Source organism: Chiloscyllium punctatum, chromosome 11, assembly GCF_047496795.1.
Source record: "Chiloscyllium punctatum isolate Juve2018m chromosome 11, sChiPun1.3, whole genome shotgun sequence".
In the NCBI taxonomy this organism is placed as follows: Eukaryota; Metazoa; Chordata; class Chondrichthyes; order Orectolobiformes; family Hemiscylliidae; genus Chiloscyllium; species Chiloscyllium punctatum.
The window spans coordinates 33977247-34005201 of NC_092749.1; the positions used below are offsets into that span (position 1 = coordinate 33977247).

General features: G+C 38.4%; 1 protein-coding gene across 1 annotated transcript in view; it reads left to right on the top strand.

Annotated features, from left to right (window-relative positions):
* The window catches only part of fbxo11b (F-box protein 11b), a 164069-nt gene that overhangs the window by 124040 nt on the left and 12074 nt on the right, over positions 1-27955 (top strand). Inside the window, exons 12-18 of the mRNA XM_072580606.1 lie at positions 13993-14210; positions 14297-14382; positions 14467-14561; positions 15395-15517; positions 15605-15690; positions 16691-16767; positions 16880-17023. Of these exons, the coding sequence (XP_072436707.1) occupies positions 13993-14210; positions 14297-14382; positions 14467-14561; positions 15395-15517; positions 15605-15690; positions 16691-16767; positions 16880-17023 (829 nt within the window). The remainder of the gene's footprint in view (positions 1-13992; positions 14211-14296; positions 14383-14466; positions 14562-15394; positions 15518-15604; positions 15691-16690; positions 16768-16879; positions 17024-27955) is intronic.

Below are 27955 nucleotides of genomic sequence, written 5' to 3' on the forward strand. Positions count from 1 at the left end.
CATTACTGAAGTCAATTCTGGTACAAAACTTGAAAATTTTTGGTTGGTTATTGGTACTTGTCAAAATGGATGAGTTTCATTTTTTAAATTTTCTAAACAATCTGTTCGGAGATGTTATCACATGCCTATAGAGTAGGTGGATCTTTTTAATCAATCTGCTCTCAGATGCTCTTGCATACTTCTGGAGGAGGTAGAACTTGAACCTAGGCCTCCTGGGCCTAGGAACACTACCCTTGCATCACAAAAGCCCGAATAATGGATTTCATTAGAATTAGAAAATAGCCTACAGATGTCAAATGCTTAGTTTGTGTTTAAGTGATCAAAAGCATCTTTCTGGATCTGATCTACTTACAGTTAATGTTGATAGTGGTAAATGAAGTCTTCACTAGGTGACTTGTATTCTGTTTGTGCTGCCACTGTTAAGCTTCTCATATTTCAGTTCTAATATATCTCAAGTCAATTTGCTATAACAATACTTTATATCATTTGTAGAATGGCTGTGTTCTACTGTTGGAACCTGGAGCTTGTTTGCTGAGAATTTAACTGCTAATTCTTATTGTTTATATCTTTTAAACTTTTGCTTGACCATTCATTTTGTGCAATCTCTTGGAGAATTGTCGTAGTTCCAACCTTCTTAATCTCCTATAACCGTTAAACCATGTTTTTAATTATTCAGTAGCAATGCTATTGCCATGCTTGACATTACTTTTTCACCAGAGCCATTCATGTTTGTATGAATGGCTTATAACTAGGTTTTATCAGCATAAAATAGAGTTCTGGAGTTGTTTTATAAGAACCTAACAGTTTGGAGGAGTCCGGTACTTTCAAGCTTGCATAACCATTTGATAACATGCATGACTGATCTGGTTGTAGTCTTAACTTGCTTTCCTGACTACCCTATGTGCCCTTTGATTTTTTTTTTGTTACTCAAGAATCTTATCTACCTTTTATCTTTAATATCCATTTATCCTCTTCTGTTGCTGTCTCTCGAAGAGAATTTCATAGGCTCATGAACCTTCGAAGGAAAGCAATTCACTTTATCCCTGTCTTAAGTCTCATTTTTAAATAAATTGTCTGTAAATCTAATTTATCCTATAATGGGAAGTACTCAGTAACTACCCATTTATGTTCCCTTGCGATTATGTTTCTAAACTCTAGTTGGTAAAGTCCCAAGCTATCCAACCTTTCCTCATGAGCTAACCCTCTTAATCTGTTGTATGCACATTTGCTGAACTGTTTCTAATTAAAATATGGCTTTCTTAAGAAAGCCAAAACTGAACACAGTAATCTAAATGTGACCTCATGAATGTTCTGTACAACTGTTGCAAAATTGCCCTACTTTCTTTCACATTTCGTTTCTGACGCAAGAAACAATAGCATTTCATTTGACATCCTATAGTTGGGTGATAGAATACTCTCCACTTGCCTGAATGCGTGCAGATAAGCTGAATTGTTTTCTTTTGAAGAGTAATGAGTCTATGAAATTCCCTTCATATAGGAATAGAAGCTGGGTTAATAAATATTTTTAATACATTTGAGCGATTTAACACCATTCAGGACACTGCAGCCTGCTTGGGTGGCACCCTATTGATCGCCTTCAACTTTTGTTCTCTGTATCATAAATGTACAGTAGCAGCAATGTGTATCATTAACACAATGCACATATCAATCCTCCTCCAATAACACCTTCCAAATACATGACCTGTACCATCTAGAAGTGCAAGTGGAGTGTATGTATGGGAGCACCACCCTCTGCAACTTGCCCTTCAATCGAAACAGCATTCTAACTCAGAACATTCCTTCACGGGATCAGAATCCTGGAATTTCTTTCCTAATACCACTGTGGATGTACATATGCCTTGAGGACTGTAGTGTTTCTTAGAAGACAGCTCGCTGCCACCTTCCTAGGCAAGAATGGATGGATAAGAAATGTGGGCCAAGCCAGTGATGCTCACATCCCATGAACAAAACAAATCTCTTGTACTTGCATACTAATATTTTGAGGTCCATTTATCAGGGCACCTAGATACCTCTGTATCTGAGTTCTGTAATTTTTCACAAATTAAATATGTTTTTTAAGATTCTTCTTGTAATTATTACCATAACATACGCCATCTGCCATATTTTTACCCAGTCGCTTAACTTATCTATATTCCTTTGGAGTCATCTTATGTCACAACCTACTTTCCTATCTATCTTTGTATCATTAGCAAATTTAGCAATAATACATTCAGTTCCTTCATCCAGTTAATTGAATCAGGTTGTAAATAGTTGAGGTTCCAGCACTGATCCCTGTGCTATTCCATTCATGAGATCTTGCCAACCTGAAAGCTATTCATTTATGCCTGCTCTGTTTGCTGTTAGGTAACCAATCCACCTTCCGTGATAATATGTTAACACCTTTTCTTTGTGTAATAACCTTCCATGTGGCACTTTGTCAAGTGCCTTTTTGAGATGGTGAGATGTAATGAGTGGACTGCCACTGGGATCGGTGCTTGGGCCTTAACTATTTCCCAATTATATCAGTGACTTGGATGAAGATGCTGAATGCATGACTGCTAAGTTTGCTCATGACGCCATAAACAATTGTGTCCACAGGATGTCCTCGTCCATGTTGCTTGTTACTTTCTCAAAAAATTAATAATTGAGTCAAATTTGATTTCACTTCCCTGCCTGCTTTTGTTGAGATTTTTATGTGCCCTGCTAGATATTTTCTTCTCAACAGTTCAGAGATGCTACTACACACCTCCTGGAGCAGGTGGAACTTGACCCCAGGCCTCTCAATGCCCTGCTTATAACAGCTCCGACATTTGAGCAAGTTTACAAGTTGTTGTTTTCCAGTCGTCTTGAAACAGTGCAACACCTAGCCTGGAGTAACCTATATTTGCATTGCTTTTTCTAGTTGTCTTAAAGGTCCCCAAATGCTATGGGTTTTCCCATCCGAAGTACCTTTTTTAGATGTCTTGCCTTTCAATGTTATCCAGAAATTTTATCTGCAACTGCAACTGCTTTTGCATAGCATTTTTAAAGATACTGATCTGTTGGATTTGCCTATACCAACTTCAATTCACCACTATTAATCTTCCACAATATTACAGCTTTCTTTTCCCTCTGTGGTTCTGTACATAAATAGAAAATACTTTGCATTCTTGTCCTAAATTGAATTAATTGAATACATTTAAATGTTTATTGTTATTGATATTCTGATTTGCCTACATGTGTATTCTGTTAAATGCTTTGATGTTTTTGGATATGATAAGACAGCATGTAAAAACAAGTCTGTCTGTATCTGTTTCTTGCTGTGAGCACATGCTTAGTCTAGTCTATTATCGTTGAATAGTTTGCTGAATGCTGTTTGTGACTGCAACAACTACATCAGTATGTTTATTGATTGGAAGGTAAAGTTTGCTCAATCTTCAAAGTATATATTGATGTGCACGTGTGAATTGGCAAATCTGAAGTGCGTTTGCCAAATACATTGGATGCATTCAATTTATAATGAGCTTCAATTTTAGCAAAATGAACTCTTTCTTACCCAAGTGATTTCTTCAAATTACAAGAATCAAAAGACGCTATTTGGTTTTTGCATCATCCTGAGGAGCTAGTGGTTTATCAATTTTTGTAATCGTACCAATTGTTAATTCATTGCCTTGTCTTAATGATTTGAGGCAAATGGCCAAACCTGTGAAACAAATCATTAATCCCTCTGGAGTCTTCTCATCTACATCTGCAGTCTAATTATTTAGCAGTTAGCAATGTTTGACAGACCTGGAGTCCTGGTACTAAAGAGCATGGAAGGAACTCTTGTGAAGCAGTGGTAGGGTCCCTACCCCTGAGCCAAGAGACCCGGCTTCAAATCCTACCTTCTCCAGAGGTGTGTATTAACATGTCTGAATAGGTTAATTAGAAAAATAGGTTTAAAAAAAGGGCAAGGAACGAAATGTCTGAATTTCACTATCATGTACCATTCCCCCATCAATGCACCATTACTACGATATATAGAGATGTACAGCACAGAAACAGACCCTTAGATCCAACTTGTCCATACTGACCAGATATCCTACCCTAATCTAGTCCCATTTGCTAACACTTACCCCAAATCCCTGTAATCCCATCCTATTCATTTACCCATCTAAATGCCTTTTAAAGGTTGTAATTGTACAAGCTTCCACCACTTCCTCTGGTAGCTCATTCCATATGTTAGATTAGATGCACTACACTATAGAAACAGGCCCTTCAGTCTGACAGGTCCACACCAATCCTCCGGTGAATAACCTACCCACACCCATTCCCCCCCACCCTATATTTACCCCTGTTTTAGCAATTGAGCATGGCCAATTTACCTGATCTGCACATCTTTGGATTGTGAGAGAAAACCGGAGCATCCGGAGGAAACCCACGCAGATGCGGGGAGAACGTGCAGACTCCACACAGACCGTTTTCTGAGACGGGAGTCGAACCTGAATCTCTGGTGCTGTGAGGCAGCAGTGCTAACCATTGAGCCACCATGCCGCCCCTGCCACATGCACCACCCTCTGCATGAAAAAATTGCTCTAGTGTCCCTTTTAAATCTTCTCCTCTCTTATCCTTAACTAATGCCGTCTATTTCTGGACTCCCCCACCTCAGGAAAAACACCTTGTCTATTTACATTAGCATGCCCTGCATGATTTATAAACCTGTATAAGGTCAACTCTCAGCCTCCGCTCCAGGGAAAATAGCCTCTGCCTATTCAGCCTCTCCCAATAGCTCAAACCCCTCCTACCTTGGCAAAATCCTTCTAGATATTTTCTGAACCCTTTCAGTTTCACAACATCCTCCCTGTGGGAGGGAGACCAGAATTGCATACACATTCCAAAAGTGGCCTAATCAATGTCCTGTACAGTCACAACATGACCTCCCAACTCCTATACTCAATGCTTTGACCAATAAAGGAAAGCATATCGGATACCTTCTTCACTATCCTATGTACTGGCGACTCCAAGAACCTATGAATCTGCATTTGAGGTCTATTTGTTCAGCACCACTCCCTAGGACCTTTCCATTAAGTGTATAAGTCCTGCCCTAATTTGCTTTTCCAAAATGCAGCATTTACCTAAATTAAACTCCATCTGCCACTCTTTGGCCTCTTGGCCCATCTGATCAAGATCCATTTGTACTCTGAGGTAACCTCCTTCGCTGTCCACTATATCTCCAATTTTGATGTCACGTGCAAACTTATTAACTATGCCTCTTATGCTCACATCCAAATCATTTATATAAATGACAATAAGCAGTGGACCCAGTATCGATCCTTGTGGCACACCAGTGGTCACAGGCCTCCAGTCTGAAAAGCAACCTTCCACCACCACCTTCTGCCTTCTATCTTCGAGCCAGTTCTGTATCCAAATGGCTAGTTCTCCCTATATTCCATGTGATCTAACCTTTCTAACCAGTCTACTTATTGAATACCTTACTGAAGTCCAGATAGATCACTCATTCCTGATGAAGGGCTTTTGCCTGAAACATTGATTTTTCCTGCTCCTCAGATGCTGCCTGACCTACTGTGCTTTTCCAGCACCACATTAATCTTGACTCCATATAGATCACAGATCCATATAGATCTTGCCCATCACTCTGCCCTCATCAATCCGCTTTGTTACTTTTTTAAAAAAACCTCAATCAAGTTAGCTAGACATGATTTCCCACACACAAAACCATGTTGACTATCCCTAATCTATGCTTTATTTAGGTTGGAATTGTATTTGCTGTGGAAATGCTCGTGGGTTTTGCCTCTTGAAGTGATGCAAGGATTGAGGGAGCTTCCTGAGCTGATATTAAAGAAACTGTTCCTTTTTATTTCTGCTTTTTTTAGCATTCCTCTTGTCATTGGTAATGATTTATTCATAAATAGAAAAATAGTTTTTCAGTGAGGATTGATGGTTACTTTTACCCCTTTCTTTACGATCGCATTTTCTTAATGAATCACTTAATTCTATGATTTAATACTTGATGGCTCCTCAACAAATTCATCATTGCCCCTTTCATTTTCATTTTCTTTCATCTATTACTCAAGATATATCTTTGTAATTTAAATCTGTACATAATAGGGTAATATTGGTTCTGGTACACTTGATAACCTTGCTGTACATTTACAATATGTTGATTCTAGCTGAAATTGAGTATTAGTGATATGATCAACAAAACTCATTAATCCAGAGAACAGCTATGTTAATATTTTCCAGATTATTCATTTCATGCTGCTGAAGAAGGCAGATTTTGACTGTGTCCATGGAGGTTTAAGTGAAGATGGTTAGCTGAGTGTTTCAATCTTAACTACATTTTAAGAAAGTTTGAACTCCCCCATAACTAGGGGAACTTCTCTCTGCCTTGTGGAAATGCAAAACACAGATTATTCTTATTCTGCTGAAGGAGTCTTGATATGGTGTCACATTTAAAGTCTCAGAAAGATTACAATTACCTTGAGCATTCGTATGGCCTACTTTTAGTTACCATTCTTATTTTTTTGAATTATCTCAATGCGCAGTAATTTGACTCTCAAATTCTGGCTTGTTACACATGCCATACTTGGCAATATAGCAGAAACTGAAGCAGTGTTAGTTGATAACACAGTTAACCAAGAATTCTTGAATTCTGCATCGACTTAATAATTTCTCCAAGTGTTATTGCTCATGAATTAGATTATAAAATTGTCAGTTTTTATCCGGATGTGTTTATCATTTATCTTTTGCTTCTGAAACCAGTTCTTTGCCATTTCTCTTATGCTAGTAAAAATGTCAGTTTGTAGCCTAGGCCAGTTTGCCAGAAGGAGGGGCAGGAACAGTGGCCATAACCACTGCCAGCCTGGTTGACACTTCCTTTCCCCTCTCTGCCACAATTGAAGCATATTTAAAATCAGGTTATGGATATCATAGGTCCTGTCCAAAATTAAATCTGGGTAAATGAAAAGTATGGAAAAAAAAAGTTTTTAAAAAAACTGTGCATGCACCTTTTTTTAAAACCTTTTTGTACTTTTTATTCCCTCAGATTTAAACAGTTTGGTACTGCAACTACATTGCAGGTAAGTGGATTTAAAAAAAAGACTTAGTTTGCTTTTAGGAGAAACAGGTAAACAAAAGATGCCCTTTTTTTGGCTGTTGCTGAGTTTCTTAAAGATCATCATGTACTTAGTGCTTTTAATGTAGAAAGTGCCTTCACATAATATGAAAAGAAGTCACTTAGGATAGGTGATTGCCCGAGTGTTTCATTTTTTTTTTAAAAAGGGAATTTTTGAATTTGATTAAGGTGTAGCAATACATAGGTTTAGAAGAAATTTAAATATAAAATTAGGATGGTGTAAGACTGATACTTCTGATGGTGTAGTGCAGTAAGGGTGATAGATGTTTAGTTGGACATAGATGATAACCATGCAACTAGCCTTTTAGGGATTTGAGGGCAAAAGTTAAACTTTTGAAATTACTATACCAGGGAATACGAATTGTTTTAACTGGTGATCAGAAACAAATATTAAATTGTAGATAAAGTTGAAGGTTTTGTAAAGCAAAAAGGTGGAGGCAGCTCATCCAGAGGCCTGACACTAGTGTGAACCATTTGGGCCAAATGAGCTTTCTCTGCATTGTCTCTTCAGTTACATAAGTTGATCATTGGAGAAATGTAGAATGAACTTGGTGAGAATTAACGTGGCGACCACTGAATGTGAAAATAGGCTGTTTTGTGAAAGGCACTAATACAAGTGGTCTGTCTCATTCAGCTATCCTGTCAGTTTCAGTTTTTTTTAATGAGTTTACTATCTTTCCAGCTTTTTTGGATAGGTGCTGTTTTGGTCCAGAATAATTATTGGTTTTGCTGCTGGTTTTTTCCTGCAGATAACCTTATTCAACAGCATGATTTCCAGACTCATTAATAAACTTAATAACAAAACAAATGAAGCATTTTCCACCAAGGTTGCTCTTTCTACAAACAAAAGGAAATTGACTTGTTGATACTGTCTGAAGTTCATAAACTCTGCACTCATGCTAAAACTGCAGTTATTTTGAGCTAAAGGAGTTTCAGTTTACTCACCCACAAGTTGGAAACATTCTAACATTAGTTTTCTCAGAGCTAGTTCCAAGTTCCATGAAGGACATCATGAAAAACATAAGAATTCCAGGTGTTTACCATAAATTCAAGATCACACTAGAAATTTCTCAGTGCCATCTTGCCAATGGCGTGCTTAAGGAAAAGTAGCATCAAGAACCAACAGCAATTTCAGGCAGTGTCAGTGATCTACTAGCACTAAAGAGATGGTAAAGCTACCAGCATTTCATACTCAACCTGAAAACTGGCAAGATCCAAAATCTACATTGATTTAGTCTAAAGCTCTTTGAGACACTATATACCTGTAAGGGTTAAATCCAGGTTGAACACGAAGCCGACATTGCACTATCTGGTTCAATCTGAGTGAGTTGCTGAGAAAGGTGATAGAGGCAGTGACTACAATGCATTTGTTCCTGGTGATGTGCAAAAACATTTGATGCATTTGGGAGTTGGTTAGTTGATTTGTTAAATTGAGAGTGGTGATGGAGAGTTAATGATGACTACTGCCAGTCTATCCAGGAAATGTTAAGCTAGATGTTTGTATAATAGTATAGAGAAGCAGTCTGTAGATAACAATAAGGACCGAATAGAAATGTAACCTTGGAGTTCACTGATCATGCAGGATGAGCCATTACAGGTGATGTAACAGCTACACTGAAACCGATTGAATTCGTACAAGGGAAAAGAACATTGACATTGGGTGGCCTGATCAACCACCTTGATGTTTGCAGAGAAATTGAAGAGGAATAACATGATGTAATAGAACAGGACAGTACAAGCCTTTCGGCCCTTGATGGTGTGCCAGCCTTTTATCCTACTCTAAGATCTAACCAACATATACTTCATTGTATTATCTTCCATGTGCCTATCCAGGAGTCGCTTAAATGTCCTTAATATACCTGACTGTACTACCACTGCTGGCAGTGCGTTCCATGCACCCAACACAGTGTGTAAAGAACCTACCTCTGACATCTCCCCTAAACCTTCCTCCAATTACCTTGTGATAGATATTTCTGCCATGGAAAAAAGTCTCTGGCTGTCCACTCTATCTATGCCTCTCAACATCTTGTACAGCTCTATCAAGTCACCTCTCATCCATCTTTGCTCCAATGAGGAAAACCCTAGCTCCCTCAACCTTTCTTCATAAGACATGCCCTCCCGTCCTGGCAACATCCTGGTATATCTCCTCTGCACCCTCTCTAAAGCTTCCAAATCTTTTCTATAATGAGGTGACCAGAACTGAAACAATAGTCCAAGTGTGGTCTAACCAGGGTTTTATAGAGTTGCAGCATACCCTCACGGCTCTTCAACTCCAGCCTTCTGCTAATGAAAGCCAACATACATACGCCGCCTTAACCCTTAGGTGGCAACTTAGAGGGATCTGTGGACATGGACTTCAAGAACGCTCTTCCTCCATACAGCCAAGAATCCTACCTTTAACCCTGTATTCTGCATTCAAATTTGACCTTTCAACGTGAATGACTTCACATTTCTCCAGGTTGAACTTCACCTGCCATTTCTCAGCCCAGTTCTACATCCAGTCAATGTCCCATTGCAATCTACAATAGCCCTCCACACTATCCACTACTCTACCAAACTTTGTGTCATTGGCAACCTTACTAACCCACCCTCCCACTTCCTCATCCAAGTCATTTATAAAAACCAGAAAGCAGAGGTTCCAGAACTGACCCCTGTGGAACATGACTGGTCACCGAGCTCCAGACTAAAAACTTTCCATCAACTGCCACCCTCTGTCTTATATGGGTCAGTCAATTCTGTATCCAGACAACCAGAATTTCCTGTTTCTCGTTCCTCCTTACTTTCTGAATGAGCTGATCATGGGGAACCTTATCAAATGCCTTGTTAAAATCCATGTACACCACATCCACTGGTCTACCTTCATCGATGTGTTTTGTCAAATTCTTAAAGAATTTAGTAAGGTTTGTGAGGCATGATCTGCCCCTTACAAAGCCATACTGACTATCTCTAATCAAACTATAGTTCTCCAAGTAATCTCAAATCCTGTCTCTCAGAATCCTCTCCAATACTTTTGTGCATCACTGATGTAAGACTGACTGATCTATAATTCCCAGGATTATCCCCATTCCCTCCCTTGAACAAGGGAGTAACATGTGCCACCCTCCAATCATCTGGTGCTACTCCAATCGACAGTGAGGATGTAAGGATCATCGCCAAAGGTGCAGCAATTTCTTCCTTCACTTCCTGTAGCAACCTTGGGTATATCCCGTCTGGCCCAGGGGATTTATGTATCCTATCCTTAGGTTTTTCAAAACTTGCAGCACCTCCTCCTCCTTAACGCCAACCTGTTCTAGTATATCAGTCTGTTTCACGCTGTCCTCAGAAAAATCAAGGTCCCTCTCAGTAGTGAATACTGAAGCAAAATAGTCATAAAAGACCTCCCATGTTTCCTCTGACACCAGGCACAAGTTCCCTCCACTATTCGTGATTGGCTGTACTCTCACTCTGGCCATCATCTTGTTCTTCACATAAGAATAGAATGCCTTAGAGTTTTCCTTAATCCTACCCACAAAAGCTTTTCCATGCACCCTTCTAGCTCTCTTAAGTCCATTCTTCAGTTCCTTCCTAGCCACATTGTAACCCTGTAAAGCCATGTCTGATCCTTGTCTCCTCAACCTTAAGTAAGCTTCCTTCTTCCTCTTGACTAGATGTTCCACATCCCTTGTGACCAAAGGTTTTTTCAACCTACAATCCCTTCCTTGCCTCAGTCGAATAAACCTGTCCTGCACTATCAGATAGTGCTTCCTAAACTATCTAGTTTTCTGTCGTGCATTTCCCTGAAAACATCTGTTCCCAATTTAGGCACCCCAGTTCCTGCCTAATCGCATTACCATTTCCCCTCCCTCAATTAAATACTTTCCCATACCGTCTGCTCCTATCCCTCTCCATGACTACAGAAAAAGGTCAGGGAGTTGTGATCACTATCACCAAAATGCTGTCTTACCAAGAGATCTGACACCTGACCTGGTTCGTTGCCAAGCACCAAATTCAATATGGTCTCCCCTCTAATCGGCCGATCTACATATTGCATCAGGAGCCCTTCCTGGATACATTTGATAAAAACTGCTCCATCCGAACGTCTTCAATTTAAAAAGGTTCCAATCAATATTAGAGAAGTTAGTCACACATGACAACAACCCTGTTACTCCTGCACCTTTCTAAAACCTGCCTCCCAGTCTGCTCCTCTGTGTCCCTGTTGCTATTGGGGGGGGACCTTGAGAAAACTCCCAATAAAGTGACTGCTGCTTTCCTGTTTCTGACTTCCACCACTCTGTAGACAAGTCCTACTCAACACCGGGCTGTGCATCTCTATGACTCTATGACCTCCTTTCTGCAGCTGTGATACTACCCCGATTAGCAATGCCACTCCTCCACCTCTTTTACCTCCCCTATTCCTTTTGAAACATCTCAACCCTGAAACACCCAACAACCATTCCTGTCCCAGTGATATCCAAGTCTCCGTAATGGCCACAACATCATTGTTCTAAGTACTGATCCATGTTCTGCATTCATCACCCTTCTTCCTGATACTACTTACATTAAAATAGACACATGTTCAACCCATCATACTGACTGCACCTTTGCCCTATCAAGTGCCTATCTCTCGTCACAGACTTTCTGCATGGCTGTTCACTACCTACTCCATTATCTGATCTGTAGTTCAGGTTTCCACCCCCCTGCCAATCGAGGTAAAACCTTCCTGAAGAGCTCTAGCAAATCTCCTGCCCAGGATATTGGTGCCCCTCCAGTTCAGATGCAACCCATCCTTCTTGTACAGGTCCCACCTTCCCCAAAAGTTTTCCCAATGATCCACATATCTGAAGCCCTCCCACATACACCAGTCCTGCAGCCATGTGTTCATTTGCACTCGCTGTCTATTCCTAGCCTCACTAGAACGTAGTGCCAGTAGTAATGCTGAGATTACTACTCTGCTCATCCTGCCTTCTAGCTTCCAACCTAACTCCCTATATTCTTTTTTCAGGTCCTCTTCCCTTTCCCTACCTATGTCGTTGGTATTAATGTGTGCCATGACTTCTGGCTGCTGTCCCTCCCCCTTCTTAAGAGGGAGGGAGTTGCATCAATATTTTTGGGTGACATCTGCTATTGGGCAGACTATATCCTGAACTGAATGTATTCTAACAATGAACGTTAGAAGGGAAGGCTGAGTTTTGGGTAAAAATGTGTTTAGAATGTTTGTTGGAGAAGGGAAAAGAAATTTGTATTTTTTGCAGCACTTTTATGACTCCAAGTTGTTCCAGCGTGCTTTGCTACTAATGAAGTACCCTTCAAGTGTACTCAGTTGTAATGTGGAAAGTGTGATAGCTGATTAATGCACAACAAACTCCGACAAACAGTAATTTGATAATGGCCAGATAATCTATTTTGCAGATCTTGACTTGAGGCAAGTCTTTACGTGGATTCTGAGAAAGGACTCCCCTATTCTTTGAAGGGGTGTCTTGTGATGATTCACACTCATAGTAGCGGCGTACATGTTACACCAAAGGAAGGATGTGGAGGCTTTGGAGAGAGTGTAAAAGGGTTTAACCAGGATGTTGCCTGGATTGGTGTGACTTAACTACAAGGAGATGTTGGACAAACTTGGATTGTCTTTGCTAGTGTCAGAGGCTGAGGGAGCAACCTGATACAAGTATATAAAATTGAGCAGCATGGATAGGGTGGATAGTTGGAGTCTTTATCCCAAGGTGAAAATATTCTGGAACATTGGTATAATGTCAGAGGGGCAAAGTTCAAAGGAGATGTGCAAAGCAAATTTATTTTTACATAGAGGATGGTAGTACCTGGAAGGCGTTGCCAGGGAAGGTGGTAGAAGCAGATGTTCTCAATCAAATGGCAGAAGATGGTAAAGAGAAAAAGAAGCAAAAGCGTTAGAGTTAGAGGACGATGGGAGTTGGCTATGTAAAATAAAAATCTAGTGGTTGGAGATTGGATGCACGAAGGAAAAGTAAATTTTGAATTTCACTGGTGCATAAAAGTTTGTATCATTTCTGGATTAGAGATATAGGGAAGAATGTTGAAGGGGGTTCAAGAGAAATCTAAATTGGCATCTTGGATTACTTAACGAGCAGGGTAAATTTTGCTTTCTCTTAATTTGTAAGTTTCTTGTAAGCTTAAAGTGACTAAATTTTAACACTTGTGTCAGTGAAAATTTAATTACTTTTATTGTGGCTGTATTTTAAATATGGTTTGTTGGCTCCTCTCAATGTATTTGTTCAGCCAACTAGAGGAAGAAGGAATGTTGTCTGTTCTAGAATGTTGTCTGGCATGTTTACATGCCAGGTAAGCATTTTGATAAGCCAATACTGAACTGCACTTCAAGATTTTTGCGTTTGTCAGGAATTGAATGTGAATGGTGTTGTAAAAGCGTGGTTGTACTAATGGTTTTGTATTTGGTTAATTCTTCATTCAACAGGTAAATATTGAAGTTGAATGAGGGCAATCTTAAGTTCTGATCAGGGTAAAATTTTGTGCCTACTGAGAGAACTAGCAGAGGTGTGTCCAACTTTATCATTATGTTGAACTTGATGTGTTCAGTGGAATTTCAATTGGTGTATTAAAATTGAACCATTGTGCACAAACAGTATTCTGCAAACTTGTATAAATACAGTATCTGGAGGGAAGGTGGAGGAGATTTCACAGGAACCTTTTTAAAATCATTTGAGGGTGAAATGGAGAGTTCAGTTTCCATAGTTTTCTAGTTTAAATTTAAAGATGTCAGTGAGGCAGCAATTAAATTAGTAATGTTGATACTGCACCTATCTAGAATGTGCATGGCTCCCAATTTTCATTTAATGAATTTTCATTTGCTATGTTAATTTTGAGCATGAATAATTGTGAAATCTTGATTTTCTTTATTTCAGGGTTACTTTGAAAGCTGTAACATTCACCGTAATCGAATAGCTGGTTTTGAAGTGAAGGCCTACGCGAATCCTACAGTAGTGAGATGTGAAATTCATCATGGGCAAACAGGAGGAATTTATGTACATGAAAAAGGACGAGGCCAGTTCATAGAGAACAAAATCTATGCAAATAATTTTGCTGGCGTGTGGATTACATCCAACAGTGATCCAACTATCAGGTATGCTTTTGCACATCATTATAGTTATTGAATGAAATGTATACTTTCTCAGTGTTTTCATGTATTTTCTTTGTTTATGTCCTTAGGGCAAATGCCATTTTTAATGGAAATCAGGGTGGAGTTTACATCTTTGGAGATGGCAGGGGTCTCATAGAGGGAAATGACATTTATGGTAAGGTGAATATAAACATTTTAGTTGCTTTTGTTTTTTAATCAATGTACATAATTGTTTAAAAATATGCATCTTGTATCCTAGGAAATGCATTAGCAGGAATACAGATTCGAACAAATAGTTGTCCAATTGTACGTCATAACAAAATTCATGATGGCCAACATGGAGGTATCTATGTGGTAAGTCTGCAAGTTTGTTTTTTGGTCTGATTGTTGGGTTCAGGAGGCTTCAGATATGAGTTAACAAAAAAAATTATGATGGTCATAATTTTGCTTGATTAGTTTTAAAAAGCTTTGAAACTGAAGGCTAAATTTATAATTGCTTGTTAAGTATCCTGAATTCTTTAGCTTGGCACTAAGACTAGAGTCTTTTCATTAATCAATTTGGTTAACCTGGTCTCAGCTAGATTATTAACTGTCAAGTAGACCCTTGAAATATATATGTTTTATATTACTATTTAAATGCAAGTTGTTCAAAGTATAAGATAAAAGCTTCATGGTGAAATCCGAAATATAAATACAATAAATAGGTATACAACTGAAATTTCTTTTAAATCAGATTCATCTCCCTATAGTTTCAAATTGATTTGTATATTGGGATTTTCTTCTGGTTCTCCAGCCTGAAACAGCTGCATTTAATTTTTAGATGACCTGGTAATTTTGATTTTCAGGCAGACAAATAAATATCCTTAGTGTGATTCTTTTTTTCTCTCTGTATTTGCAACCATTATTACTGTAAAATGATTTACCTGTTGCCATGGTGTCTGATATTCTTTTAAGGGATTTTGAATACTGAGAAGGCAAAAAAAATCACATTTGGAAATCTCAGATCACTTTAAAGGAGGAAGACTGTCAAGAAAAACCAATTTGTAGTATTCTACAGGAGTTGAAATAGGTCATGTGTAACATCTAAGGAGAAACTGTATTTCAATATATGTAGATTGTGAAATGGTGGGAATAGACCCATGTTGATTTGTATTCAAAATGCTAAAAGTTGAACATTTATTGTTTAGCATGAAAAGGGACAGGGTGTAATTGAAGAAAATGAAGTATACAGCAATACCTTGGCAGGTGTGTGGGTAACAACAGGAAGTACACCAGTGTTACGGAGAAACCGAATACATAGTGGCAAGCAGGTATGTATCAATTCATGTACATGTTTGATTAGATCTTGAAATTCAGCTGTATTGACGATATTCATGACAGAGTGTTTGTTTTATAAGGTGGGTGTTTACTTCTATGACAATGGCCATGGAGTGCTTGAAGACAATGATATCTACAATCATATGTATTCAGGGGTTCAGATTAGGTAAGAAAAATGTTTGCCTTCACTGGGGTTCTCGCTTCAGTATCTAACTTTGTCTTCTGTCTTGGTGCTCTCTTAAATTGTGATGGTGTATGGTGGCTGTCCTCTTGTATTGCCCAAACAGCATGGGCAATGATGTGTGGAGCAAATCAGATCAATCTTGTCCCTGTCCACGTCTGTATATTAGGGTAAAGTTCTGGTACACTCTTCCTAACAGAATTAAGGGGATACCTTCATACTGCGGTGTTTTAAGACGACAGTGAGGGCAGTCAGGGATGGTGAATAAAAGCTGATCTTGCCAGTGAAGTCCACATCCTACATATTGGATAAAAAAATCTTTTATGCGCAATTGCAGGATCTGTGGCTGGGTTTTTTTTCCTCTTAGATCATTTCCTACTGTGACTAACAAACATGGTATGTGTTATGGATAGAATTGTTGTTATGCATAACTGTTGTTATGCAGATTTATTTTACATAGGTTGTATGCATGTCAAAGAACAAATTGAATAGAGCACAGAAATTGGCAATATTTTTAACTTGAATTGTAGCTTTGTATTGAGCGTTACCATTGGTTGGCGAAAGCATTTTTTTGTAGTTTGACTTTGTTACCTTTTCGAGATCTGTTCTGCAGTCTGCACAATTGGTACCTCAATTCAAATGGTAATGTTTCGAGGAGAGGCAGAAATCTTTCTAGGCCTGATAGCATTTGAAATGAGATACAAATTTTCAAGCTAGAAGTGAAGTTATGGATTTTATTGAGGCTTCAAAACAATTTGTGCTCGCCAAGACTCTACACGGTGTCGTAATGGTGCAAATTCTGATTTTGCAAGTTTAGAATCATCAGAGGTAATTTGTCAAAACAAGTTCCAAAAAGGATACAGTTATTATCCAGTACTTGACCCAGTCAGAAAATGAGCACCAGTTGGGAGTTTAATTCTCTGAAGTATTTCATGGCGTTGTAAGACATTAATCTTTAGAATAGTTTAAAATTTGTGATCCACAGAACTGGAAGCAACCCTAAGATTCGGCGCAATAAAATATGGGGAGGACAGAATGGCGGCATTCTTGTTTACAATTCTGGTAAGTGTCAACTTTGGCTGCAGGTCTTTTGATTATTGTTTTTTCTGTTCTGTTTTATTTTCTCCTCAATTTCAGATCCAAGTGAAATTATTTTTGATGTCAATTAATACAGGTCTTGGGTTTATAGAAGATAATGAAATATTTGACAATGCAATGGCCGGTGTTTGGATTAAAACAGACAGTAATCCCACACTCAGACGGAACAAAATCCATGATGGCCGAGACGGGGGTATCTGCATATTTAACGGAGGCAGGGGTAAGGATTTATAGCTTAAGATTAAAATAATTTGTACAGTTTAGATTCCCAAAGGTTAAATGGGGAAATGGACAGTCTGTGTGGAACTAAGCCAAAAGGACCATGGTCCTGGTTTCATCCCTGCTGGTGATAGTTAATATCAGCTGGCCAAATGAAAAGGTGCTAAATTTACTTCCATATCCTTGGACCAAACAAAATCAAAAAGGGGTTTTGTTGGTAATGATCCAGTGATCTTAGTGTATGAATGCATCAGGTGTAAATTTGATGCCCTCACAATTGAGGTCCCTGATAATTCTGTCTCGATCCTTTGAGCATTGGCCATTTGGGTGAGGAGATGAGGACTGTTGGCACACATGGAGCCATACATGACTGACAGCAGCAACCTTCTAACCTACACCACATAAGATTTCTGAAAGATAGTTGTACATTTAATTTTAGTTAGTGTTATGAATTTAAAGTAACATTATTCAGTGAAGTGAATAATGTAATCTTTAAATCAAGAGATCCTGATGCTAAGGGAAAAAAATAATTATATGAACTTCGTCCAAATATAGTGTGGTCAGATCCATTGTAGAGTAGTAGTTGATGAACATGGACTAAATTTTAATGCAGATTCTAGAATTAAAAAGGGAGTCATTGTATCGTGAAGATTTACTTATATAAAATTATTGTCTTTCCAGGTTTCTTAGTTTTAAAGTAGTCTTATTTCTTCTGACTGTAGTCTGGCGAATTTATTTGATAAATCCTGATAGCACTATCAAATTAACAAATAATTTGGCTCGCATTACATTGTTGAGGTGATTGATAGTACATGTTTAATCTTTGGTCGTCTTGATCAAGTAGAAATTTTACGTCTGTTCATGTTATTGAGGAAAGTTAGGAGTTCTGTCTCTTGGCATCACTGAAACAGATTATCTATACATTAATTTCTTTATATTTGTTACTTATGCGACCATACACTTTGCACATTTGGCTACATATTGGTGATTATCAAATTCAACAATCAAAGTTTACAGTATGGTTATGTACTGGGGTCATGGTGATTGCTGTATGAATGCATGATAGTTTTGGAAAAGATAAAAGAAGAATAAATTTATGGTCAAGATGAGATCAGTGGTTGAAACGCACAAATGTCAACTCCACTAAAATTGTCAACGTTTTAAGTGAGCATTCTCTGAAATTAATCAAAAAAGAGTATTTGTTACCAGTTTACATTGTAGACATTTTCAAAGTTGCTGGTTTACAATGCTCCTTTACTTTGAATAGATATAGCTGTACTTATTCCTTAATTGCATTGTTCATATCTTTCATTGCATACCATGAATGTGATATTCATCATGATGTAACTGAAGAATAATTTGAACAAAAATGTTCCTGTAGTCTTCACTGTTTTATTTTGTTTGTGATTCCTGAGCAGTGATAGATGATGTTAGTTGGATGAAACTGAATGCTCCTCCATTCATTTTTGAGTCTATTGTGTTTATCCAGTATTCCAAAGTCAGATATCAGGAAGTAATTTTGAGGTGCATTTCAATAATAACTTGCGGTAAAATATCCCAGAATTCTTCACAAGAATATATTAAGTAAAATTTGACATTGAGCCACCTAATAACATATGAAAGCAATGAACAAAAACATAATCTGAGAAATGTGATGAAGCATCTTCAGAGATTCAGAGTGTCTTTGGGAGTGAAATACAGATTTTGTGGCTTTGGCAGCAAAAGATATGGCTGCCTGTGGTGGAGCAATTAAAACTGTTTGTGCAAGTCAGATTTGGATGAGTCCAGAAGTCTTAAAGATGTCGGGCTGAAGGAGACTACAGAAATAGGGGAGGGAAGAGAGCACAAAAGTATTTTTTTCTTCTTTAAAACTGAGAATCTTCAAAGTTAAGGCATGCTGGACCAGGGGTCAGTGTCGATCAGTGAGCACAGTAGTAATGTGTGACTGCTGTTATGATCCCAGCTTGTGTTACTACTGTACTACTGGATAAGTTAGATCCCAGAGTAAAATCTGACTTAATGTGACAAGATTTCATTGAAACTTAAACCGAAACAAATCTGACCAGGCGTCAGATTTGGTTGTAACAATAAAACAGAAGTTTATCTCACTAGACAAATAATAAAACAAAAAGCAAGCTATTCTAATGGCAGTTTGACAGATTTCAGACGCATGGCAAAGTGCCATCTATTCCTCAAATCGTAAAGTCACTCAAAATGACAGAGAAGAATTCCCTCCCCTGTCCAAACTGTAGGTTTGACTTAATTGCTTTTTCCTTCCCTCAGACATTTCTTGCCGTGTGAGCTGAAAAGTCTCTTCCTTGAATCCTCACACCACTGAGATCTTGGAATCTCTCAGCTTTGAACAACCAGTGTAGATTGCTGACCAAACAATTTGAGTCTGGAAGTTTTCACAAACTGAAACCCTTACACTTAGTCCCTTCCCTGCTGTGAACAACTCCTTGTTCTAGGATAAACTTTTCACTCATTCGACTTCAGTCATGTCTCCTTCAAGTTGAACTCATAAGCTTGTAACTGAGTTTAAAGAAAACTTATTAATTCTAGCTTCTGCTATGCTAATGACTTCATGCTTTTTCTCTTATCGCAACCTTACACCAGGCCTCCAGTTATCTACTCTCTGACACAAACTGGTTTAAGATCATGATTCTGAAAAGACTAATCTAACTAAGTATGAAATTCCTTCATCCAAAAGAATATCTGTATGCAACTAGCTTGAAATCCAAGACCCGACCTCAAAACTAGAGAACTGACTCACAGCCCTACTCAAAAAAACTTTAGAAATCTGGAGAAATAAATAAGACCAACATCCAAAAAATGAAACCAGTTGGATGCAACACATCATGCTTTTACGGATTGCCCAAAATTCACAAACCAGGAGCCCACCTTCAGACCCATAGTCTCGCTACCTGGAACACCAACTTACAGATTGGCCAAGTAGCTACACCAAATCTAAAACACTTAGTAGAAGAATCTCACAACTCTATCCACTCCACCCAAGAATTCCTGAAACCCATCAAAGACCCTACAATAGATGAGGATGAAATAATAGTCTCCTTTGATGTAACAGCCTGTTCACATCAATCAGCATCAACTTGGCCAAAGAAACACTGACTACACTATTAGATTACCCAAAGACATACAGCAAACACCACCAATGTCATCAGCAAGGACAGTATTGTCAAATTAGTGGACCTATGCCTTACCACCTACTTCACCTTTAACAACATAACCTACAGACAAACCAGCGGAACACCCATGGGATCTCCGATATCAGGGTTCTTAGCAGAGACTCGAACAAACAGCTATGCCAACCATCCAACCCAAACTTTGAGTTCACTGCGTGAATGACACCTTTGTCATCACTAAACGAAACAAATTAGAGGAAACCTTCAAGACCATCAATAATACCCTTACTGGCATAAAATTCACTAAAGAGGAGGAAAACAACAACAAACTGCCGTTCCTAGATGTCACAGTAGAGCGAACAGTCAATGGGGAACTTCAAACCAAGGTCTACAGGAAAACAGTACATGTGACCAAATATTGAACTACAGAAGCAATCATCCCAACATCCACAAATGAAGCTGCATCAGAACATTATTTCAACGAGCCAACACACACTGCAGCACAAAGGAACTACGCAGAGCAGAGGAATATCACCTATGCCGTGTATTCAAAAGGAATGGGCACCCAATGAACACAGTCCGCCGATTTTCTCAACAACAAACCCAAACAAGCAGACAAAACACGTTCAGAAACCCGAGCCACATCCCCTACATCAAAGACGTCTCGGAAATGACTGCCAGACTACTCAGACCTCTTGGTATCATGGTCGCGCACAAACCCACCAACACACTAAAACAGCAGCTAATGAACTTGAAAGACTCTATACAGACAACAAGCAAAACTAATGTAATGACATCACCATAGGAAATGGCAGCACCACAGGAAATGACATCACCAACCCAAACATATAAATAGAAAGCAGGAAACCTCAGCTGTGCTTCGTCCAGAAGCTCACTGAAGATGTTACCTAGTAAGGCAACGAAATGTCTGAAAATTAACCTTTCAGCTCAGTGAGCAAACCTACATCCAGAACCCTAACCTGAGCTACAAATTGTCTCAAAACTCGCTGACATCCAAGATCTTAAAGATCCAAGTTAGTTTTCTTTATTACAGTCCTTTATCACAGAGAAAGTTTGAGTTATGGGATAGTTGAGTTTCAGCTGAGTTTGTGCTCATAGGTAATGTTAGTTGGCCTGTGGAGTATGAGAATAAAGTCTGTAGGAAACAAAGACTTTTGATTAAGAGCTTAACAGCTGATAAGTTGAACCATTAGTGGATTTGGATGTTGTTGGAACTTGAAGTGGGTGGTCTTAGTGATGGAATAGATACGTATTCGTATTTTAATCATCAGTGATATTGGCAAACTCACTGTTAACTTAGTTCATTGTTTATAATTATGGCTTGTTGGATTGCAACCAGAATTAGTGACAGCAATTGATGGTATTTTCACGTGTTTTTTCTGGGTACACTAGCAGCAGCATTCCATTCTTTGGAGTACTTGAGTGATTTGTTCTAAAAATGTGACGAAGAGTACACATTGGTCATTAGGTTAGGTTCATCTGGTCTTAGCTTGAATGAACGCTTAGGCTTGCTCAGCTCAGCTCCGTTTCACTGTGGTTCAGAAATTCAAGTTAACTCCATATAGAGGCAGAGCAATGATGTGGGAGGAGAAAAGCCCAGAAGGATATCTGTTATTGCACTGCTTCCTGCAGTTGAAAGATCTAGGAAGCTATTTCTTATAGTTCAGTAACTCCCCTTCAAAATTTTTCATTGTCATTTAAAAAACTTAATGTTTAAAGTATTGTTTTCTAAACTGTAATCAGTTGGCTTCTTGTCAAATTATAATTGAAGAATGAGGAACTTCCGGCACTAAAGAGTTCCTCATGCAATTTTAATTCAGTCTGGAATTTAAAATATATTGTTGATAAAGGTCTCATGTAGAATGTTACAGGTCACTTGTATAACTAGTTAACTCCATTCTAGAAACAAACTAACAACAAGAAAGCAGCAAGTCTGCAGCTGACCTCAGAAGTAACGATGTATGCTTAACTGAATCTTTTGAAAAAGGAAGTTATTCTTAAGTTACATTTTCAATTGGAGATTTCAGTATAGGCACATTTGAAGGAGAAAGCAAGAGTGATGTGAAAGCTGAAATACTTTACAGATGGTACTGCAGTGATTAAACTCCTGGTTAAAATATAGTATTTGAAGTATTCATTAGAAGCCCATTCATACTTTACCAGTTGTGTTGTACTCCAGCTCCTCCCCATGTCTCGTCACTCTGGCTTTATCCAGCTTTATAGAATCTATTTTTAAAAATCAATATTGCTCTTGATTGCATTTGTAACCAGGAATGTTGTACCATTTTATTCTGTACATTGCAGGCAAATTGTGTTTCTGCATGCGACTATTATAATGAGTTGAATTGTAGTTGATTCCTGAAGTTGTCAGTCTCTCAAACATCATTTGATTAAGATGACTAGTTCTGAGATGTGATGTAACATGCAGCATTTTTGATTTGTTGATTCCTAAAGTCCATCTGTACTGTCCTGACACATTCATAATGGAATTTTTGACTGTCATTGAATGGCAATCAATTTCTCTCATTTAGTCTATAACCATCAAACATGTGGTGAGGGAAATGCACCAGTGGAGGATTTGTTTGGAACTGTAAATCCAAAGTAACGTGTTCCTCCCAGGCCTGTTCTGTCTCAATTTAGACATATGTTTATATCCTGTTGTGTTCTTCTCTAAAAGAAATTTGTCTACATTGCATTTGAATGAATCACCATTTTCTTTTGTTGTCTTCAGAGGAAGCCATTTCCTTAGATTTACCACTTGCTGAATGAAATATTGGCCCACATGGGAGCTAAGGAGCATGTCCGTTCATTACAAATTTTCACTTGTCCTGAAACTTATTTTCCCATGAAACACTATGGATGTGAGTCTGTACTAAATGATGAAGCTAAAAATGTATGTCATTAATTGGTGAGATAAGGATTGGAAAAGGGGAATGAGTGCAAAGGAAATCTGATCAATTAAAGTAAAACCAGATACAGAAAGAAGTAAAAAGCATGAAAGAAAGATTGGAGTAAGGAAGAAGAGAAAAGAAGAAATAAGACAAGTGACAAATGAAAATAATCTGTTTCCTAAATTGTGGCTGTTGATTAGAATTGCAAGAATATGCATTTCATTTTGAAAAATGTCCTACCACGGTCAGGCACTCGTCCTAATAATTTGACGTAACTCGTGAGGAGACTGAGAACGAGGCATTATTTGACAGTCTAAAGAGCATAACTTGGGAAAAGGAATCAAAATTAGGCTGTATGGCCCTTTAACCTTGCTCTGCCGTTCAGAAAGAGCTTGGCTTTAACTCCACTTCCCTGCCTGTTAGTCTGAACCCCAGACTCCCCTCCAGAATCTATATATCTTGTGCTTTGAATATAATTCGATGATTCTGCCTCCATAGCAACCTGCGGTAGAGGGGTCTGAAATTTTCACATCTGTATCATAAATAGCTGACCATGGAATTTTACATGATTCAATAAGGTAAGAGTCATAGGGATCCACAGCACAGAAAAAGATCTTTCTACCTATCACATTCGTGCGGGGCAAAAACAATAGCTATTCTAATTCCATATTCCAGCAGTTGATCTATAGTCTTGTATGCCTTGGCATTGCAAGTGCCCATCTAAAAATTTCTTAAATGTTAAGGGTTTCTGCCTTGCCTCCACAACCCTTCTAGAAATTTCCAGATTCCCATCACTCTTTGGGTGAAAGTATTTTTCCGCACATCTCCCCTTAAACTTTTCTCCCTTACCTTAAATCTATGCGCATGGCCATTGATTCTTCCAGTTTCCTCTGTCTCCCCTATCTATGCCCCTCATCATTTTATATATATCAATCATGTACCCTCTCAATTTCCACTGCTGTCTGATCTCTCTTCATAATTGAGACTCTTCAGTGCAGGCAACATCTTGGTAAGCCTCCTCTGAATCCTCATTTGTGCTATCACATCCCTCGTATAATGTGGATTCTCGACCTGCATACAGTCCTCTACCTGTGGTCTAACTAACATTTTTATACAGTTCCAACATGAACTTGTTTCTCTTAAACTATTCTCTTAAACTAACAAAGCCATGTATCCCATATGCCACTTTAATCACTTTATTCACCTATCCTGATACATGTATGTGTACATGTACACCAAGGTGTCTCTGATCATCGGTGCTTCCCTGGTCATACCATTCATCTCAGACTCCCTTTATTTGTCCTGTGTAAGTGCATCACCTTACATCTATCCCAATTGAATTCCATTTCTCAGCTTACCTACATTCTCTTGCAGTCTGAAGCTATCGTCCTTCCTATTTAGGAGCCCATCAAATTTTGTATCATCTGTGAACTTACTGATCAACCCTCCTTCATTCAAGTCTAAATCATTTGTATAAACCGCAAACAGTGAGGGCCCTAACACTGAACCCCTGTGGTACTACACTAGGCACAGACTTTTAGTTGGAAAAGCACCCCTGTACCATTCCGCTTTGCTTCCTGCCACTCTGTCAACTAAAGATCTAATTTTCCAAATTTCATTTAATCCCATGGGCGCTTACCTTTGTTATCAGTCTTCCATGATAGGACCTTATCAAGAGCGATGCTGATGTCCAAGTAGATTATGTCAAAAGCATTGCCCTCATCTACACACCTGGTCACTTCTTCAAGAAAAATCATTCAAGTTAATTCCTGTCTCTCCAAATGCAGATTAATTCTGTCTCTCGATTGCTTCCAATAGTTTCTCCACCAGTGAGATTAGACTGACCTGCCTGTAGTTTCCTGTATTATTCCTTGCTGCCTTCATGAATAAGTGTATCACATTGGCTGTCCTTTTGTCCTCTGGCATGTCTCATGGCCAGAGAAGAATTGAAAACTTTTACAACTCTCCTATTTTCTCTGTTGCCTCCCTCAACAACCAGGTGTGCATTTTATCTGGCCGTTGAACTTATCTACATTTAAATCTGCCAAACCACTCAGAACATCCACTTTGTCTGTGCTAATTTATTTAATTGTATCACAGACCTTCTCCCTTATTTCTAAATCCAGATTGTCCCTCTCACTAATGATGCAAATATCCATTTAGGAGCCTACCTATATCTTATGGCTCCATGCTGAAATTATCATTAGTCCTTAACGGGCCCTACTCTTTCCTTCATTATCCTTTTACAATTAATTTACTTATAAAACGATTTGGGATACTGGCAGTTAAACTAAAGGAAAATCCTTCCATGTCCCCTTTTTGCTCTCCTAATCTCCCTTTGGAATGTGCAAGAAGGAATTTTATACTCCTCTCGTGCTTCTGCTATTTGAGCCCTTGGTTTCTTAATCTAGTGCTGTATATCCTTCAATTTCCAGTGTTCACAGGGTCGTCTTTTCTCCTTGTAAACTCTCATTATATATGCTCAATCTGCTCAAACGTTCCTCATAAGGTAGCCCCTTGATTCCAGGTGTCAACTGAGTGAAATAAAACAAAGAACTGTGGATGCTGGTGATCTGAAACAAACAAAAACCACAACTCTTTGGTTTATTTCTCAGGGTAATGGTTTGATGAGTCAAAGTCCAGCTGCCTTATTTAAAACACATCCTGGTCATCAAACTGGTACATAGGTAGAGGTGTTGCCTTAAACTCCTCTTGTACAGTATAAATCCTGTTTTCCTTTTTTTTTGCAAATTGCACTAATAAGTATGAAACTAAAAGCTTTGACAATTTTTTTTTTCAACAATATTCAAGATTGTAAGTAGTTGTCGATCCCAGTGGCACCTGACCAGTTAAATGTATCAGCTTTTATTTTTGAATCTGTTTTCTATTAGTTGGCCAATCTTCAACTTATGCATGATTGCCCCAGGACCGTGAAATCTGTGTGGTAACTTCTTTTTGTGGCAAATTATCAAATGTCTTTTGGAAATCCAAACGTACGTTATCTAGTGGCTTCCCTTTATTTGCAATGGTCGTAACATCGTTTTTAAAAAAAAAAAACTTTTTTAACTCTTAATAGATTTGTCAAACACTATTTCCCTTTCACACAATCAGTATCATTTAGGTTTCATGTGATTTTCTAAATATTGTGCTTCTACTAATGGGTTCCAGCATTTTCACAATGATAGATTTTTAGGTTAACTGGCCTGTAGATTCCTCCTTTTTGTCTCCCTCCTTTCTTGAATGGAGAGTTATACAGCATGGAAACAGACCCTTCGGTCCAACCAGCTCATGCCAACCATGATCCCAAACTAAACTCCCACCTGTCTGCTCTTGGCTTATTATCCCTTCAAATATTTCTTATTCATGTACTTATCCAAATGTCTTTTAAAAGTAACTGTATTCTTATCTACCACTTCCTCTCGAAGTTGATTCCACATGTGAATCTCTCTCAAAAAAAAAGCCCCTCAAAAATCTTTCTCCTCTCACCTTAAATGCCCCCAGTCTTGAAATCTCCAATCATAAAGAAAAGTCATCTGCCATTCACCTTCTCCTCGTGTATGGTCATCCCTCAGCCACCTACGTGCTAGTGAAAAAAGTCCCAGCTTATCCAGCCTCTCCTTATAACTCAATCCCCTTCTTCTGAACCTTCTCTAACTTAATATCCTTCTTATAACAGGGACAGCAGAACAGGACGCAGTACTGTGGAAGAGGACTCACCAATGTCCTGTACACCGCAACGTAACGTCCCAACTTTCATACTCAAAAATCTGAGCAATGAAAACAAGTGAGCTTGAACACCTCCTTAACCACCCTATCAACTTCAAAGAGTTGTGTACCTGAACCCTTGGGTCTCTGTTCTATAACATACCAAGGCCCTACTTTTAATTGTAAAATTACATTTTACCAAAATGTAATACCTTATATATATCCAAATGAAACTCCATCTACCTCGCTCCAGCCCATTGACCCAATTGATCACGATCTCTTTGAAATCATAGATAACCTTCTTTACTGTCCACTATACCACCAATTTTGGGGTCATCTGCAAAATTCCTAACCATGCCACCTTTATGCTCATCTGGATCATTTTTATATAAATGACGAACAAAAGTTGACTCAGCACCGATCCCTGTGGAGCACCACTAGTCTTATATTTATTGGTTTTATATTTATAGTTCTTCAATTCGCTGGAACCTTTGCAAATTGTAACCACATTTCTGCAGCTGTTTTATGATCTTAGGATACACACCATCAGGTACATAGGACTTCCCAAATACCAAGTTTGCAAAGTGCTTTTTTCTAGTGGTAGTTTTTTTTAGATTACTACTTAAAACTCATGATTTTCCTATTATTGGAATGCTTTTAATGTCATTTACTGGAAAGACAGAAAATATTTATGCACAGCGCCGGACATTTTCTTGTTTCTTAATAATTCTCATTCTTTGAGAGACGATGTTCAATTAATGGAGTCATCTCTTCATTTCAAGCACATGCAGAAAGTTTTGCTATTTGCTTTACGTTTGCTGCTGATCTCTGCTCACCTTTTTAGATGCCTTCTGGTTTCTAGAATGTTTCCAATCTTCTGGCCACCATTCTTCTTTCAGTTTGATACCATAGTACTTTAAGTAGATATGGATGGTGCATCCTTCTCGAGTCTTTTTTTCTTCCTCAGTGGGTTATATTTTTAAGAATTATGAAATAGTGCTCAAATATCTGCTTCTCAGGCTCCTTACCATTTTAGTCTGTTTTCCCTGTCCACTTTAGCCAACTCTGCCTTCATGCCCTTGTAATTACCTTTTTTTCAGTTTAAGACACCAGTTTCAGATTTTATTACACAACACATGTTAATCATGTGGAACTCTACCTAGGAGGGTAATG